At 41.8% G+C, this 17,261-nt stretch overlaps 2 protein-coding genes and 1 gene segment (V, D, J or C); 2 read left to right on the top strand and 1 right to left on the bottom strand.

The window, feature by feature from the left end:
- LOC127548908 (uncharacterized) overlaps positions 1-16,428 on the top strand; it is a 118,923-nt gene extending 102,495 nt beyond the window's left edge. Inside the window, exon 2 of the mRNA XM_051976584.1 lies at positions 16,046-16,428. Coding sequence (XP_051832544.1) covers positions 16,046-16,428 — 383 coding nt within the window. The remainder of the gene's footprint in view (positions 1-16,045) is intronic.
- Positions 1-17,261, bottom strand: part of LOC127559865 (zinc finger protein OZF-like) — a 78,203-nt gene that overhangs the window by 16,969 nt on the left and 43,973 nt on the right. The gene's annotated exons all lie outside the window — the stretch shown is intronic.
- On the top strand, positions 329-1,564 carry LOC127544254 (immunoglobulin lambda variable 4-69-like). The segment is given in 2 exon segments: positions 329-778; positions 900-1,564. Coding segments are annotated over 2 exon segments (429 nt in total).

Raw genomic sequence — 17,261 nt, forward strand, 5'->3', positions numbered from 1 at the left:
CTTGGCTGCATCCAAAGCCCCTTTGAGGTCTCTGGTCTGTTCTCCAACCTGGAGGTAACTGCTTATAATCTGCTAAATGTGATGGTGCTTTTACCCAACCACTAGATGTCCTCATGGGAGCACGTGTGAGTGAAGAGTAATGAAGCAGAAGCACTAGAAGCAAATGTTTGTCTGAAAATGACCCAAGCTTTGCAATGACTGTTACAAGGTCTCACACACACACACCCCGAGGCTCTCCTCCCCTGCACCTCTCCATCCCTTGTCCTGGGAACAGACGCCCCCTTGTGGGACTGGTGAGCAACAAGCACATGGCTGCTTCTGGCTCTGGGGCACCTGAGGTTTGCTTACCAGGCTGGGGTGACCTGGGGGCTCGCAGCCACTAGGGGGCGCTGTGGGACTGGCTCTGGGCAGGCAGTGGGGGCAGGAGGAGGCTGGGGATCTCGGGATGAGCCCCGCTGGCCGTGTCTGTGGCTGCTCTGACCCCCTGGGATCCCTTATGAGTTACAGCTCAGCTGGGCTCCATCCCCTCCCCCGAGAGACACGCCTTCCTCATGGGACCCAGGACCCCAGATTTAGAACCCAGGGTGTTGTTAAGAAAACCCAGATTTGCATCCAGCCCCGCCCCCTCCCAGCCCCATCCCAGGCTCCCAGGGAGAGGATAAGAGGGGCCTGGCAGAGCCCGGACCCAGCTGGTTCTCTCTGGGGAGCAGAGCTCTCGGGGTCCCCTGTACCATGGCCTGGCCTCTCGTCTGCCTCCTCCTGCTCACCTGCTGCTCAGGTCAGGGCTGACCCTGCTTGTCCTGCTCCCCCCTCCCTGTCTTGGGGTCTCCTGTGAGGATCTCCAAGCACCTTCCCCCTCTTTCCTGTTCCAGGACATTAATGTCTGTCTCTGTTTCCAGGTTCCTTTTCCCAGCTTGTGCTGACTCAGTCTCCCTCCATGTCTGCGTCCCTGGGAGCTACGGCCAGACTCTCCTGCACCCTCAGCAGTCAGCACAGCAACTACTATATTCATTGGTACCAGCAGAGCCCAGGAAAGGCCCCTCGGTATGTCATGTATATCAGCGGAAGTGGAGGTATAGACAAGGGCGAGGGGATCCCCGACCGCTTCTCAGGCTCCAGCTCTGGGGCCCATCGCTACTTGTCCATCAGCAACATCCAGCCTGAGGATGAGGCCGATTACTACTGTGGGAGAGGTTATAATAATGGTTACCACAGTGCTACATTCACTGAGGAAGTGGGACAAAAACCTCCTCTGCTACTTCAGACCTGGCCAAGCTATTGACACAGCCCAGGATGCCAGGGGACCAGTGGGTCTCTCTTTGTCTCTGCTTCTTCCTCTCTCACACTTTTACTTTCTTTCTCTTTCTGACTTTGTCTCTACGTCCAAGCCTGATATTCTGCCTCTGCGGCCTCTCCCTCCACCTCTTTCCCTTTCTTCCTCTCTGGCTCTCTCTGGCTCTCTATCTCTCTGTCTCTGTCTCTCTCTGTATCTGTCTCTGTCTCTCTCTCCAGGGCATTCCATGACTCAACTGAGAAGATTCCTAGAGTATGTGACAGAAACAGGTCTTGCACCCAGGTCTTCTGACCCCAGAACCTGGATTTTACCCACATATCATTATGACACAGGGGAGAGATTTAGCTGAGCCTTCAAGTTTCAGGCTTTAACATGGAGAGGAACAGGAGGGAGCCTCTGCCATGGTTTCCCAACAACAGCTTCTTCTTGGAAAGAGAAATGAGGTTTAGTGAAGGGCCCCTAGGACAACAGCCAGTGGTCATGAGACCTCGGCCACAGATTCCTTGTAGAGCCGCAAAGACCCCAGCACTGAAGTGGGAACAGAGAGGACTCCAAGTGCTGCTGGTCCTGTGTCCAGCCTCCCTTTTCTTCTCTGACACAGCAATCAGGTGGAGCAGGTCTTGTCACCCAACACTTGGCTGTGGCCACAAGCAGCTGCCTGGCCCCTGCTTCAAGGCTGTTCCCACTAAAGCCCAGCCTCCATTCTTCTGTCAAATACATTCAGACCTGGATCTGACCTAATCACCCCCTGGTTTCCTTTATTCCATCATCTTCTCGGCTTCCCAGTTATGTCCTGGTAAATGGGCTTTCTTGGGCTTTCTCTTGAGCTTTCAAAACCATTTATGGTCAAGCCCCTTCCCATCTCTCCGGCCTTCTGGCTTCTTAAATCCTTGGGCACCTGTTACCCCACCTTCCAGGGACAATGATCTCCTCACTATTACCCAGGACACTGTCTGCCAACTCTGCCCACTGGCTCTGGCTGTGTTCCCTGCCTATCTTTCTAACCCTGCTCATCTCCAGCTTCTTTCTTCCCTCCAGTCTCAGGTAAAATCCTACCTTCTTTTGCAAAAAGTCTCTCCCAGCCCTCCTCAATCTTTGTGCTTTCTCTCTTATCTCTACTTTGTCTCTTTTATGTGCTGTTTGGCTGTGACTCTTTACATGTTGTCCCCACTTCCATATTAGCCTGCGAGTTCCTCAGGAGTGGAGGCTGCTCTTTGTAGTGGCCAGAAACTGGAACTTGAGTGGATGCCCAACAATTGGAGAATGTTGAGTAAATTGTGGTATATGAATATTATGGAATATTATATGGAATATATGACCAGCAGGAGGATTTCAGAAAGACCTGGAGAGACTGACATCAACTCATGCTGAGTGAAATGAGCAGGACCAGGAGATCATTATATACTTCAACAACAGTACTATATGATGATCAATTCTGATGGATGTGGCCATTCTCAGCAATGAGAATCAAATCAGTTCCAATGGAGCAGGAATGAATCGAACCAGCTACACCCAACGAAAGAACTCTGGGAGGTGACTATGAACCACTACATAGAATTCCCAATCCCTCCATTTTTGTCCACCTGCAATTTTGATTTCCTTCACAGATTAATAGTATACTATTTCAGAGTCCGATTCTTTTTGCACAGCAAAATAACTGTTTGGACATGTAGACATATATTGTATTTAACTTATACTTTAACATATTTAACATATTTTGGTCAACCTACCATCTGGGGGAGAGATGGGGAGAAGGAGAGGAAAAGTTGGAACAGAAGGTTTTGCAAGGGTCAGTGCTGAAAAATTACCCATGCATAGATCTTGTAAATAAAAAGCTATAATAAATAATAATAATAATAATAAAGAGTGGAGGCTGTTTTTGCCTCTTTTGTATATCTATAGAACTTGCAACACAATGAGTGATTAAGAAATGTTTGTTGCATTAATTAATTTGTGGGGTTTATGGAATCATACATGTGGAGTTGGTGCCCTCTCTCAGGTCACATGATACATTTTCATACCTTGAGAATGCAACAAAGAAACCAGGGAGACAGAAGCAACATTGTAGCTGCCCCGACACTGAGCAATCCCAGTTTAAAAACATTTTGAAGTAATAAAGCTTTATATGCATCTCCATGTTTGTAGATCTTTCTGAACATCTGTTGTTCCTCCATAAATTTTGGTCATTTGCCCTTTGACAATTATGATCCCAAAAGACCCGAAAGCCCTCCCTCAAATCTGAAACATCAGGCCAGAAGTCAACTAAAGCCCAACAAGCGGGCAGAGGCCACAGCCAACCTCAGCCCCTGCTTCTAACTCCTCTGGCTTTCTAGTCACGTGGCCATGTTTGTTCAGAGTCCTTTCCAAAGGGCTAGGTCTCCATTTGTGTCAAAAGAAATTCTGGCAATGAAGAGTCAAGTCCTTTCATGGAAGAGAACCTTGCTCCTAGAAGCTTTATGCAGTCATGGTTAGAGCACTGGACTAGGAGTCAAGAAAGCTTGATCTCAAAACCAGACTCAGGCAGTTAATAGTATAACTCTGGCTAAGTAAAATAACCTTCCTCAGTATTCTCTTCATAGTCAATAAAGCAGGATTTTCGGGGACCCATCCCTAATGTTCACATGGACTCTTGGTGTCTGGCTGGGGCTCTTGTTCTGCTCAGTCACAGTCAGATACATTACAAGTGTGCTCTCACATAGGCAGGCAATTAAATCTTTGCCAAGAATGAAGGCCAACAAGCAATCCAACTAGAACAGGAACAAAACTGACCTTTACCTCCTAGGGTTATTTTGCCAATAAAATGAGATAATACTAAGAGCTTTGCACACCCCAAATCTTTGTATCTATATCTATTTATACACACATACATACATATATAATTTATTATCCTAAGTAATTTTTGCTATGATGGTGATCCTACTTTCAAGTTTATCCCCAATTGATTCTCTCTGTTCTCTCTCTCCCTCCTTTCCTCCTTCTCTCCTACTCTCTCTCTCTCTCTTCTCTCTCTCTCTCTCTCTCTCTCTTTCTCTCCCCCCACCTTCCCCCTTTTTCCATCTCTCTGTGTCTTCCTCTCTCTCTCACACATACACACACATATACACATCAATACACACATTCCCTCCCTGTGAAAAAAATGTGTGCTACTCTTTTTTTTTTTTACACCATTAGTGGGCTTGGTGTAGACTCTCTATTTTACATAGTAAATTGTGGAAATATCTCATCAGCTCCAAGGGACTAGATGATCATCACCTCTGTACAAATGATGCTTAGATCTCTCCCTCCTCACCTTGCCCTTTTGAGTCAAAATCTAACTTTAGATCCTCTTCCTGCTGCTTCCAGCCAACTTTTAGACACCATAAGTTCTTAGTCTCTCCTTTCTTGACAAAAACAAGACTGGTGTGTGTGTGAATATAAGGCAAAGTCTATGGGTTATTCTCTGAGACTGGGATACTTCCTGACAATAACCTGGATCACTTTACCCTACCGGGGCTTGAAACCATAGCTTCTGATCGAGCCACTGTGTTCAGAAGTATTTTGGCTTGCATCTCTAAAGGGAACACAGACACTGGGGAGCCGGCAGAGACTTTTGGCAAAGGAGGATTTGGTTTGGAGGTGTGTGTGTGTGTGTCCACGTGTTCTTATAGTAATGATACAAATTGAGTTTTAACCATTGTAATTGAGTTTAACAGGAGAGTAGACAGAGCAGGAAGACTTTGGGAGGAACAGAGTTAGGAACTGCAAGTGCAATGGTCACTTGTGACTGGATATCTGTGTATTTCATGATCTTCTCCTCACCAACATTGTCTTCATTTTATCTTAAGATAAGAAGACATAATGGATGTGCCTCATAAGAAACATTCACATTTAAGAGACTTTGAGATTGTAAGGAGAAGAGACAGACAGGTTATGAGACTGATAAAGGCCATGTGTAGCAAAGGTTGCTGGACTGATCACAGACTTAAGATTTCCAAACTGAACATTTGCCATCAGCAAAACAATAACCTGGAGGCAAGACAACCAGAGCAAGACTTAATGTCAACTTATTAGAGCACTTCTGCAAGCATGAACAGTTCATTGCTAACTTGGAGACAAAGCTGAGCCCACACAGTACAGTGGAGCAGAAAAGCAGTGGGCAGCTCTCAGAGACTGTGCAACACTGCATTTCATCCCCAGGATCAAAACACTCACAAACATCCAGATTGGTTTGGCAACAAACAATGGAGAAATATAGAAGCTGGTAAGGAAGAAATGAAAAATCTATGGCGTTTACCAGCTGGATAATTCATCTGTCACTAAGAAGTCATTATTTAACTCCTTTAAGAGTAAAGTACAAGTGAAGTTTGTAGACATGCAGAACTCTCGAATCAGTAAGAAGACAAGTCCAACTCAATTTTATATTGATAGTAACAATCCAAAGTGTTTTTATGGTGCCTTGAAAACTTATGGGACAAAGCCCGTTGGTGCCTCTGAAGAATTTAATGCCACTGGAGCCATCTAGATTAGTTTTAAGGACATAAAAAGAAAGAGATAGACTGAACATAAGGTTTCAAGAGATCACTATCAATCAATTCTCAAGACATTGAATATGTACAAATTCTGAATAAATTCCTCTCTACCTGATTTTCCTTTTAAAGAACACATTCCGAATGCCACTAGGGTCCTCTCATGTGGCATGGCACCTGGCGCTGACTTCCAGCTGAGATTTACAAGGCAGGGAGTACACTACTCATACAAAAGTTGACTGAAACTTTTTGGGTTATTTAGTAAGAGGAGATTCTCCTCCAGGAGTTCAAGGAAACCTTCATTTGCTGTCTCTATCAAAGAAAAAGAAATCTTTTGTCCTATGGCAATCACAGAGGACTCTCTCTCTGTAATTACTGCCAAAATTCTTGTCAGAATCCTCTTTCATGGGCTGATCCTTCACCTGAAAGATGCTCATCTAAGAGCCAGTGTAGTTTCAGAAAGGCTGGAGGGGAGGTTTGTGAAGTGTTTGCTGAAATACAGATTGGATCTGTTCCTGCAGGTCCTGTAGTCACAATTTTGGAAGACTCAGAAAAAACGTTCTTTCACCCATAAACTTCAGCTCTCTAAAATAGATCCCACCACAAAGTGATGTAATTTTATCAGTATAAGTGTCATTAAGAGGCAGGACCATCTGTATTGCTGCTGTACCCTAAGGATCATAGGATCTTTTCATTTGACCTGTAGCTGAAATGTTCCAGGACAACTGGAACTCTTTAAGAACAGGAACGAACTTTCTTCATTTTCCATTTGCAGTTCCAGTCCTTACCATGGTGTTGCCACAATGAACACATAATAGTGCAGCTGCGCCCTCGCAGCTCTCCCCAAGAGCAGCTGCTTTGTCGAAGGTGACCCCTGGACACTTGCCAGGACTCACGAAGCCGTGACCACGGACACATTCTAGGGGAAGCAGAAAAGCTAGAGAGGAAGTAGGGAACCCGTAAGAGAGGTCAGCTGCTGACAGGCTCCAGCCAAGAGCCGCTCACTTTTGTTAGCCAGCCCTCACATCTCCAATGGGTCATGACCAGCTTCGCCTGAGGTCATCCTGAATCCTCCAGACTGGCAATTCTGCCCCAAATCTTGCTAATTAGGGCAGATCTCACCCAGCTCTGCCAGTCAGGCAGAGACTACAACACACACCCCTCTAATTTATACTGCCCTGGCGTTCTAGGCTCTTGGCTCAATCTACTCAGTGGCCAATGGGATCAGGTCAGCTCCAGCCCCACAATAAATTATTACAATAATGTCCACTCAGGGTAAAGTGCCCTGAGACAACTAAGGGCCCCATAGAGACATAGAGGGTATTGGAGCCGGTGTCAGAAAGAATTGGCTCCAAATTTGTTCTCAGATAATTATGAATTCTTTGAAATTAGGTAGGTCAATTAATCTTTCTCTGTCTCAGTTTCTCCATTTGTTAAAAAGGCATAATGAGAGATCCTGCTTTCAAATGATAAATGTTAAGGATAAAATGAAACAGTATTTGTGAAGTTCCTTCCAAACCATCAAGCTCTCTTTTAATGTCATTATTATTACTTTTATTATTAATTATTTTTATCAGTTATTATTATTATAAATATGAAGATTATGAAGTACAGCCCCTACATCCCACCACTTTCAGCCACAGTTAGTTCCCCTAGCACACAACTGCAACATGGTGGCATTGTCTGGGTCCTCACACCAAAAACAATACATCTCTAAACTTCTTTAACCATAAACTAATGGGCACAAGTAGCTCAAAAATGGGCACTTATTCAAGTGGCAAATCAGTGCAACATTAAAGAAGCAACATTCAAAAAGACTCTCCCACAAATGTGCTAAATAGAATACTAGAAAAGTTAGGTATGACAGATCTTTGGAGAAAACTGAATGGACACAGAAAGAAGTATACTTTCTTCTTGGCAGTTCATGGAACCTATACAAAAACTGACCATATATTAGGACATAAAGACCTCAAAATAAAATACAAGAGGGCAGAAATAATAAATGCATTTTTCCAGACCATGATGCAATAAAAATTACATTGAATAAAAAGCCAGGAGAAAATAGACCAAAAGTCAATAGAAACTAAATAATCTCATCCTAAAGAATGCATGGGTGAAACAGCAATTCATAGACACAATTAATAATTTCATCCAAGAGAATGACAATAATGAGACAACAAATCAATATTTGTGGGATGCAGCCAAAACAGTTATTAGGGGAAATTTTATATGTCTAGATGCTTACTTGCATAAAAGAGAGAAAGAGATCAATGAATTGGGCTTGCAACTAAAAAAGCTAGAAAAAGAACAAATTAAAAACCCCCAATCAAATTCCAAACTTGAAATTCTAAAAATAAAATTAGAGATTAATAAAACTGAAAGCTAAAAATCTATTAAATTAATAAATAAAACTAAGAGTTGACTTTATGGGGAAAAACCCAACAAAATAGATAAACCTTTAGTTAATTTGATTAGAAAGAGGAAAGATAAAAAGCAAATTGTTAGTCTCAAAAATGAAAAGGGAGAACTTTCTACCTATGAAGAGGACATTGGAGCAAAAATTAGAAGTTATTTTCCCAACTTTATGCCAATAAATTTGATAACCTAAGTGAAATGGAGAAATACATACAAAAAATGTAGATTGCAATCGTCAATGCTGAAAAATTACCCATGCATATATCTTGTAAATAAAAAACTATAATAAAAAAAGAAAAAAAAAACATTGCCCTGCATGTAGCAGAACATGCGAAAATTCAAAATAAATTGATTATTTTTACTTACTTAAGTAATAATTATTTAAGTAGTAAATTACTTCAATAGTCCCACTTTAGAAAAAGAAATAAAACAAGCTATTAATCAACTCCATAAGAAAAAATCTCCAGGGCCAGATGGATTTACATGTGAATTCTACCAAACATTTAAAGAACAATTAACTCCAATACTATATAAACTATTTGAAAAGCTAGGGAAAGAAAAAACTCCTATCAAAATTCTTTTATGACATAGATATGGTACTGATACTTAAGCAAGGTAGGATGAAAACAGAGAAAGAAAATTATAAACCAATTTCCATAATGAATATTGATGCAAAATTCTGAAATAAAATATTAGCCATGAGATTACAGAACATTATCCCCAGGATAATAATAAAATCCCCAGGAATCAACTAGAAAACTATTAGAAATAATCTACTACTTTAGCAAAGTTGCAGGATACAAAATAAATCCCCATAAATCATCAGCATTTTTATACATCACTAAAAAAATCCAACACCAAGAGATACAAAGAGAAATTTCATTTAAAATAACTGTTAATAGTAAAAATTATTTGGGAATATATCTTCCAAGGGAAAGTGAGGAATTATATTAGCAAAATTACAAAACACTTTCCACACAAATAAAGTCACATCGAAACAACTAGAAAATATCAAATGCTCTTGGATAGGTCAAGCAAATATAATAAAGATGACAAAACTACCTAAATTAATCTATTTATTTAATTCTATACCAATCAAAAATCCCAAGAAACTATTTTACTGACCAAGAAAAAAATAATAACAAAATTCATCTGGAAGAACAAAAGGTCAAGAATTTCAAGGGAATTAATGAAAAAAAAAAAAAAAAAAAGGCAAGGCAAATGAAGATGGCCTAGCTGTACCTGATCTAAAACTATATTGTTAAGCAGCAGTCACCAAAACCATTTGGTATTGGCTAAGAAATAGATTGGTTGATCAGTGGAATAGGTTAGGACCACAGAACAAAATAGGCAATGACTACAGCAATCTAGTGTTTGACAAATCCAAAGACCTCAACTTTGGAGATAAGAACTCAGTATTTGACAAAAACTGCTGGGAAAACTGGAAACTAATATGGCAGAAACTAGGCTTTGATCCACACCTAACACTGTATATCAAGATAAAATCGAAATGGGTTCATGATCTAAACATAAAGAATGATATTATAAGCAAATTAGAAGAACATAGACTAGTTTACCTTTCAGATCTGTGGAGGAGGAAGGAATTTTTTTTTCTTAAAATGAAAATTTATTATACTATATTTTGAATGTTCTTATGTTCTGCTACATATAGGGCAATGTTTTTTTTTTCTTTTTATTATAGCTTTTTATTTACAAGATATATGCATGGGTAATTTTTCAGCATTGACAATTGCAAGACCCTTTGTTCTAATTTTTCCCTTCCTTCCCCCCACTTTCTCCCCCAGATGTCAGGTTGACCAATACATGTTAAACATGTTAAAGCATAAATTAAATATAATATATGTACACATGTCCATATAGTTATTTTGCTGGACCAAAAGAATCAGACTTTAAAATAGTGTACAATTAACCTGAGAAGGAAATAAAAAATGCAGGCAGACAAAAATAGAGGGATTGGGAATTCTATGTAGTGGTTCATAATGATCTCCCAGAGTTCTTTCTCTGGGTGTAATTAGTTCAATTCATTACTGCTCTATTGGAACTGATTTGGTTCATCTCATCTCTGAGGAGAGCCACGTCCATCAGAATTGATCATATTAGTATTGTTGTTGAAGTATACAATGATCCCCTGGTCCTGCTCATTTCACTCAGCATCAATTCATGTAAGTCTCTCCAGGCCTTTGTGAAATTATCCTGCTGGTCATTTCTTACAGAACAATAATAATCCATAACATTCATATATCACAATTTATTCAGCCATTCTCCAATTGATGGGCATCCACTCTGTTTCCAGTTCTGGCCACTACAAAGAGGGCTGCCACAAACATTCTTGCACATACAGGTCCTTTCCCTTCTTTAAAACCTCTTTGGGATATAAGCCCAGTATAATACTGCTGGATCAAAAATGCACAGTTTGATGACTAGTTGAGCATAGTTCCAAATCGTTCTCCAGAATGGATGGATGTAGTTACAATTCCACCAACTATGCATCATTGTCCCAGTTATCCCACATCCCCTCCAACATTCCGCATTAACTTTCCCTGTCATTCTAGCCCATCTGACAGATCTGTAGTGGTATCTCAGAGTTGTCTTAATTTGCATTTCTCTGAATAATAATGACTTGGAACATCTTTTCATATGGCTAGGAATAGTTTCAATTTCTTCATCTGAGAATTGTCTGTTCATATCCTTTGATCATTTATCAATTGGAAAATGACTTGATTTCTTATAAATTAGAGTCAATTCTCTATATATTTTGGAAATGAGCCCTTTATCAGAACCTTTGACTGTAAAAATGTTTTCCCAGTTTATTGCTTCCCTTCTAATCTTGTCTGCATTAGTTTTGTTTGTACAAAAACTTTTCAATTTGATAATCAAATTTTTCTATTTTATGACTAGATTTTTTTTGTCATAAATTTGGAGGAAGGAATTTGTGATAAAAGAAGAAGTAGAGATTTTTATTGATCATAAAATAGATAATTTTTTATTACATTAAGTTAAAACAGTTTGCATAAACAAAACTAATGCAGACCAGATTAGAAGGGAACCAATAAACTGGAAAAAACATTTTCATATTCAAAGATTCTGATAAAGGCCTCATTTCTATAATATGTAGATAATTGACTCAGATATATAAGAATTCAAACCATTTTCCAATTGATAAATGGTCAAAGTGTGTGTGTGTGTGTGTGTGTGTGTGTGTAGTTGAACAACTTCCAGCAGCTGTATGTAGTAAAGATAAGGTGAAGAACTTCCAAAGACGTTTAAATTCCTCTTCTATGTTTGAGTTTCTCTAGATCTCTGTGACCTAAGTATGTTGAGTAATAGCCAATATGTACTTAGATTTTAGATATATGTATTTAACCTAGAAGGATGACATTTATCTCTGTTCAAGTTATGAATGTTTAGTCAACTAGTTGCCTGATGTATGGTTCCTCCCGGAACTGGGAATCTGCTGTTTTTGGCACAAATAACATCCAACTAAAGGGTGGGGGGAGGCACCTATCTCTTAATGTTCTCCAACTCATGATGTAATCCTTTGTAACTAAAACCTATAAAAACTGTATACCTTATCCCCTTCTTTAGCCCTTCTACCATGAGCTCTCTCTCTCTTTCCCTCCTTGCGGAGGAATTGCTCATTCTCATGAGAAATTAAATAAACAACTTTTCTGCTTTTTACTTTGAAAGGTCTCTCAGTCATCATTTCTAGATAGGCTTTTCTATCCCTCACAAAAGGATATAAACAGACAGTTTTCAGATGAAGAAACTGTAACTATTTCTAGTCAGATGAAAAGGTGCTCTAAATCACTATTGATCAGAGAAATGCAAATTAAGACAACTCTCAGATATCACTTCACTCCTCTCATATTGGCTCCAATGACAGGAAAAGATAATGAAGAATGTTGAAGGGGATGTGGGAAAACTGGAACACTAATACATTGTTGGTGGAACTTGAATGGATCCAGCTATTCTGGAGAGCAATTTGGAACTATGCTCAAAAAGTTATCAGACTCTGCATATCCTTTGACCCAGCAGTGTTTCTACTGGGCTTGTATCCCAAAGGGATCTTAAAAGAAAGAAAGGGACCCACATGTGCAAAAGTGCTTGTGGCAGCCCTTTTTGTAGTGGCAAGAAACTGGAAACTCAATGGATGCCCCTCTTTTGAAGAATGGCTAAATAAATTATGGTATATTAATGTTATGGAATATTTTGTACTGTAAGAAATGACCAGCAGGATGATTCCAGAAAGGCCTGGAGAGACTTATAAGAACTAATGATAAGTGAAAGGAATTGAACCAGGAGATCACTATACATGGCAAAAACAAGATTATATGATGATCAATTTTGATGGATGTGGCTCTCTTCAACAATGAGATGATTCAAACCAGTTCCACCAGTTCAGTGATGAAGTGAAGAAGAGAGCCATCTACACCCCGAGAGAGGATTGTGGGAACTGAATGGCATTCACAACATATTATTTTCACTCTTTTTGATGTTGTTTGATTGCATTTTATTTTGCTTCTCTTTTTTTACTGGTTTGATTTGATTTTTCTTGTGCAGCACAATTGTAATGATCGCGTATTTAAAATCAGCCGGAGTCAGGAACTCAGGTTAAGGGAAAAACCTTCAGTCTTTATTGAAGTGAAGAGGTGAAAAAAGATTGCGATAGCAATATGGGCAAGAAGGATTGCCATAGCAATATGGGCAGCTGCGACAGGAAGCTAGCTAGCAGAACAAGTGAGGGCTGAGCTCTCCTCCCCTTCCTTTTTCACTCCCCTGCCTCCACCCACCAGAATCATCATTTCCTATACAACACATCTGGATTTGCACAAAGAGTAGGCAGGGGCCATTCTTTCTCCAAGCTTATATCTTAATAGAGTATGGTCCAATTACTATTTAGCCTCATGTGCTTGGGACCTCAGTGCATCAACTCAAGCCTCAGCCCATTACACACAATAATTGTATAAATATGTATGCATATATTGGATTTAATATATATTTCTATCATGTTTAACATATATTGGACTACTAAGATGTAGGGGACGGTGTGAGGGAAGAGGGAGGAAATTGGAACACAAGGTTTTGCAAGGGCTAATGTTGAAGAATTGTCCAGGCATATGTTTTGAAAAATAAAATGCTTTAATGAAAAATACAAAAAATAAAATAAAACATTAAATAATCTTCAAAAAAATTGATTCTAATGGAGCCAAATTAATTAGTGATAAGGACATGATACTGAACATACTGTTGTCATTACACATTTTCAAGCAATCCTGAAGCCACTGACAATGTATACATGTTGAAATTAATCTCTATCTGACTTTGCTGTTTGAAAAGACATTTTGAATGCCATTAAGGTCCTCTTGCCTGACATAGCACATGGTGCTGACTCTATTCCAGATGATGTTTACAAGGGGTACACTACAAATACAAAATCAGAATGAAACTTTTGGGTTATATAGCAAGAGAAGATTAACCTCCAGGAGTTCAACGAAGCCTCCATTTTCATCTCTATCAAAGAAAAAGAAATCGTTTGCCCTGTGGCAATCACAAAGGAGTGTCTTAGTCAATACTGCCAAGGTTCTTGCCAGAACTTCCTTAATAGGCTGAACCTTCAGCTGGGCAATTTATTCAAGAGCCAGTGTGGCTTCAGAAAGTCTGGAGGAAGGTCGATAAGGTGCTTGCTGAAATATGGACTGGCACCAGCTCTTGCAGGTCCTGCAATCACAGTTTTGGAAGACGCAGCAAAAAAAGGTTCTTTCATCCACAGACTTCAGGTCTCTCAAGTGGTTGCCATTACAAAGTGATGTAATTTTATCAGTATAAGTGCAGTGAAAGAAGCTGGACCATCTGCTTTGCTGCTGCACCCTAAGGACCACAGGACCTTCACATTTGACTTAAATCTGAAATCTTGCAATCCTAGGATCTGGGGATCTCTCCCTCAGATCGACAGCTGAGATCCTATAGGATAGAACAGGGCAGCTCCTTGAGAATGGGGGCTGTCTTGATTTTTCATTAGGATTGCTGGCCCTTAGCATGGAGGTACCACAGTAAGCACTGAAGTAATGTAATTGGACACAGGAACCCTGTTTGTGCTGATGACATCCTATCTTTGGGAAAAGTCTGAAAGAACATGAGGAAGGATACTGGAAGTGTTGGATCGGCCTGAAGAAAACAGCCAAAGGCTTTCAGGGGCCGATCTTAGAGCTGGGCAGAGACTCTAGTACAGATGTGGGGCTCACACATCCCAGTGAGCGGGGATACAGACTCGGAGGAGGCAGAAGGGCCCGGACTCGGCCACATTCAAAGCCCCTTCAAGGCCTCAGGTCTGTTCTCCAACCTGCGGGTCACTACTTATAATGTGTTAAAAGTGATGATGCTTTACCAGACCGCTAGGTGTCCTCACGGGAGCACGTGTGACTGGAGAGTAATGAAGAAAAGACCAGGAAGCACAACTTTGTCTGAAAATGACCCAGGATTTACAGTGACTGTTACAATCTCACACACACACACTCACACACACACACACTCACACATATACTCAAACACTCACACACACACTCACACACACACACTCATACACACACTCATACAAACACTCCCACTCCCACACACACTCACACACACACACACTCACACATATACTCAAACACTCACACACACACTCTCACACACACACTCACACACACACACTCATACACACACTCATACAAACACTCCCACTCCCACACACACTCATACACACACACTCATACACACACTCACACTCACTCACACACACACTCCCCCCACACACACATACACACACTCACACACACTCCCACTCCCACACACACTCATACACACACACTCACACACACACACTCACACACACACACTCACACACTCCCACACACACATACACACACTCACACACACTCCCACTCCCACACACACACTCATACACACATACACTCAAACACTCACACACACACACTCACACACACACTCACACTCACACACACTCTCACAGACACACGCACACACACAAACACTCACACACAGAGACACACACACACACTCACACACACTCACACACACACACACACACTCACACACACACACGTACACACACACACGTACACACTCGCACACACGGCTCTCCCCCTGCCCCTCTCCCTCCCTTGTCCTGTGCACAGATTCCGGCCTGGGGCCCGGGGAGTACGAGCAGGGTCAGCTTCTGGCTGTGGGGCCCTGAGGTTTGCTTACAAGACGGGGATTAATTGCGGGCCTGCAGCCACTAGATGGTGCTGTGGGACTGACTTAGGGCAGACAAAGGGAGCAGGAGGGGGCTGGGGGTCTCAGGGGGGATGAGCCCAGCTGGCTGAGGCTGCTCTGAACCCTGGGATCCCTCATGGGTGACGTCTCAGCTGGGCTGGTGCAAGGGCTTCAAAAGCTGCATCCCCTCCCCCTGAAATACAGGACTTCCCCACGGGACAAAAGATTTAGGGCCAGGGCTGCTTCAGAAGGCCCAGATTTGCATCCAGCCCCCGCCCCCTCCCAGCCCCATCCCGGGCTCCCAGGGAGAGGATAAGAGGGGCTTGGCAGAGCCCGGACCCAGCTGGTTCTCTCTGGGGAGCAGAGCTCTCGGGGTCCCCTGCACCATGGCCTGGCCTCTCGTCTGCCTCCTGCTGCTCACCTGCTGCTCAGGTCAGGGCTGACCCTGCTTGTCCTGCTCCCTCCCCCCTGTCCCGGGGTCCCCTGTGAGGGTCTCCCAGCACCTCCCCCCTCCCTCCTGTGCTGGGACATTAATGTCTGTCTGTGTTTCCAGGTTCCTTCTCCCAGCCTGTGCTGACTCAGGCTCCCTCCATGTCTGTGTCCCTGGGAGCCACGGCCAGACTCTCCTGCACCCTGGACAGTCAGCACAGCTATTATGAAATTGAATGGTACCAACAGAGCCCGGGAAAGGCCCCTCGGTACCTCATGTATGTCGACAGCGATGGAAGTGCAGGCAAGGGCGAGGGAGTCCCCGACCGCTTCTCAGGCTCCAGCTCTGGGGCCAATCGCTACTTGTCCATCAGCAACATCCAGCCTGAGGACGAGGCCGATTACTACTGTGGGGCAGCTGATAGTGATGGTTCACACAGTGCTACATTCAGTGAGGAAGTGGGACAAAAACCTCCCTGCCAGCCCCAACCTGGCCCAGGATGCTGACTCAGCCCAAGCTGCCAGGGGACCAGAACGTCCCTCCTTCTCTCTGCCTTATTTTTTTCTTTCTTCCTCTTTCTGCCTCTGTCTCTATATCTATGGCTGATATTCTGCCTGTCTCTCTGTCTCTGTCTCTGTCTCTGTCTCTGTCTCTGTCTCTGTCTCTGTCTCTGTCTCTCTCTCTCTCTGCCAATGAATTGTGCTTGCAAGTAAAAAGCTAGAAAAAGAACAAATGAAAAGCCCTAATTAAATACCAAATCAGAAATTCTGAAAAAAGAAGAGGAAAACAATTGAATTAATTAATAAATAAAACAGAGTTTGTTTTGTGAACAAAAAAAAAACCTATAGTTAATATGATCAGAAAAAGCAAAGAAGAAAATCAAATTGTTAGTCTCAAAAATGAAAAGGGAGAACTTTCCACCTATGAAGAGGAAATTAGAGCAATAATTAGGAGTTATTTTACCTAAATATGTCAATAAACACGATAATCTAAGTGAAATGGGAGAATATCTATAAAATATAGACTGCCCATAGTAAGAGAAGAGGAAATAAATTACTTAAATAGCCCCATTATAGAAAAATAACAAGAACAAGCCAACTTCCCAAAAAAAATCTCCAGTCCCAGATGGATTTACATGTGATTCTCCCAAACATTTAAAGAACAATTAATTCCAATGCTATATAAACTATTTTTTTAAAAAACAGGGAAAGAAGGACTCCTATCAAATTCCTTTTATAACACATATATAGTGCTGATACATTGTCTAAGAGACAGAGGTGGGACACAGACAAAGTTAAGAAAGCACAAAATCGGACATAGATTTGCACCTAGACCCCTC

Source organism: Antechinus flavipes, chromosome 1 (assembly GCF_016432865.1).
Source record: "Antechinus flavipes isolate AdamAnt ecotype Samford, QLD, Australia chromosome 1, AdamAnt_v2, whole genome shotgun sequence".
Taxonomy (NCBI): domain Eukaryota; kingdom Metazoa; phylum Chordata; class Mammalia; order Dasyuromorphia; family Dasyuridae; genus Antechinus; species Antechinus flavipes.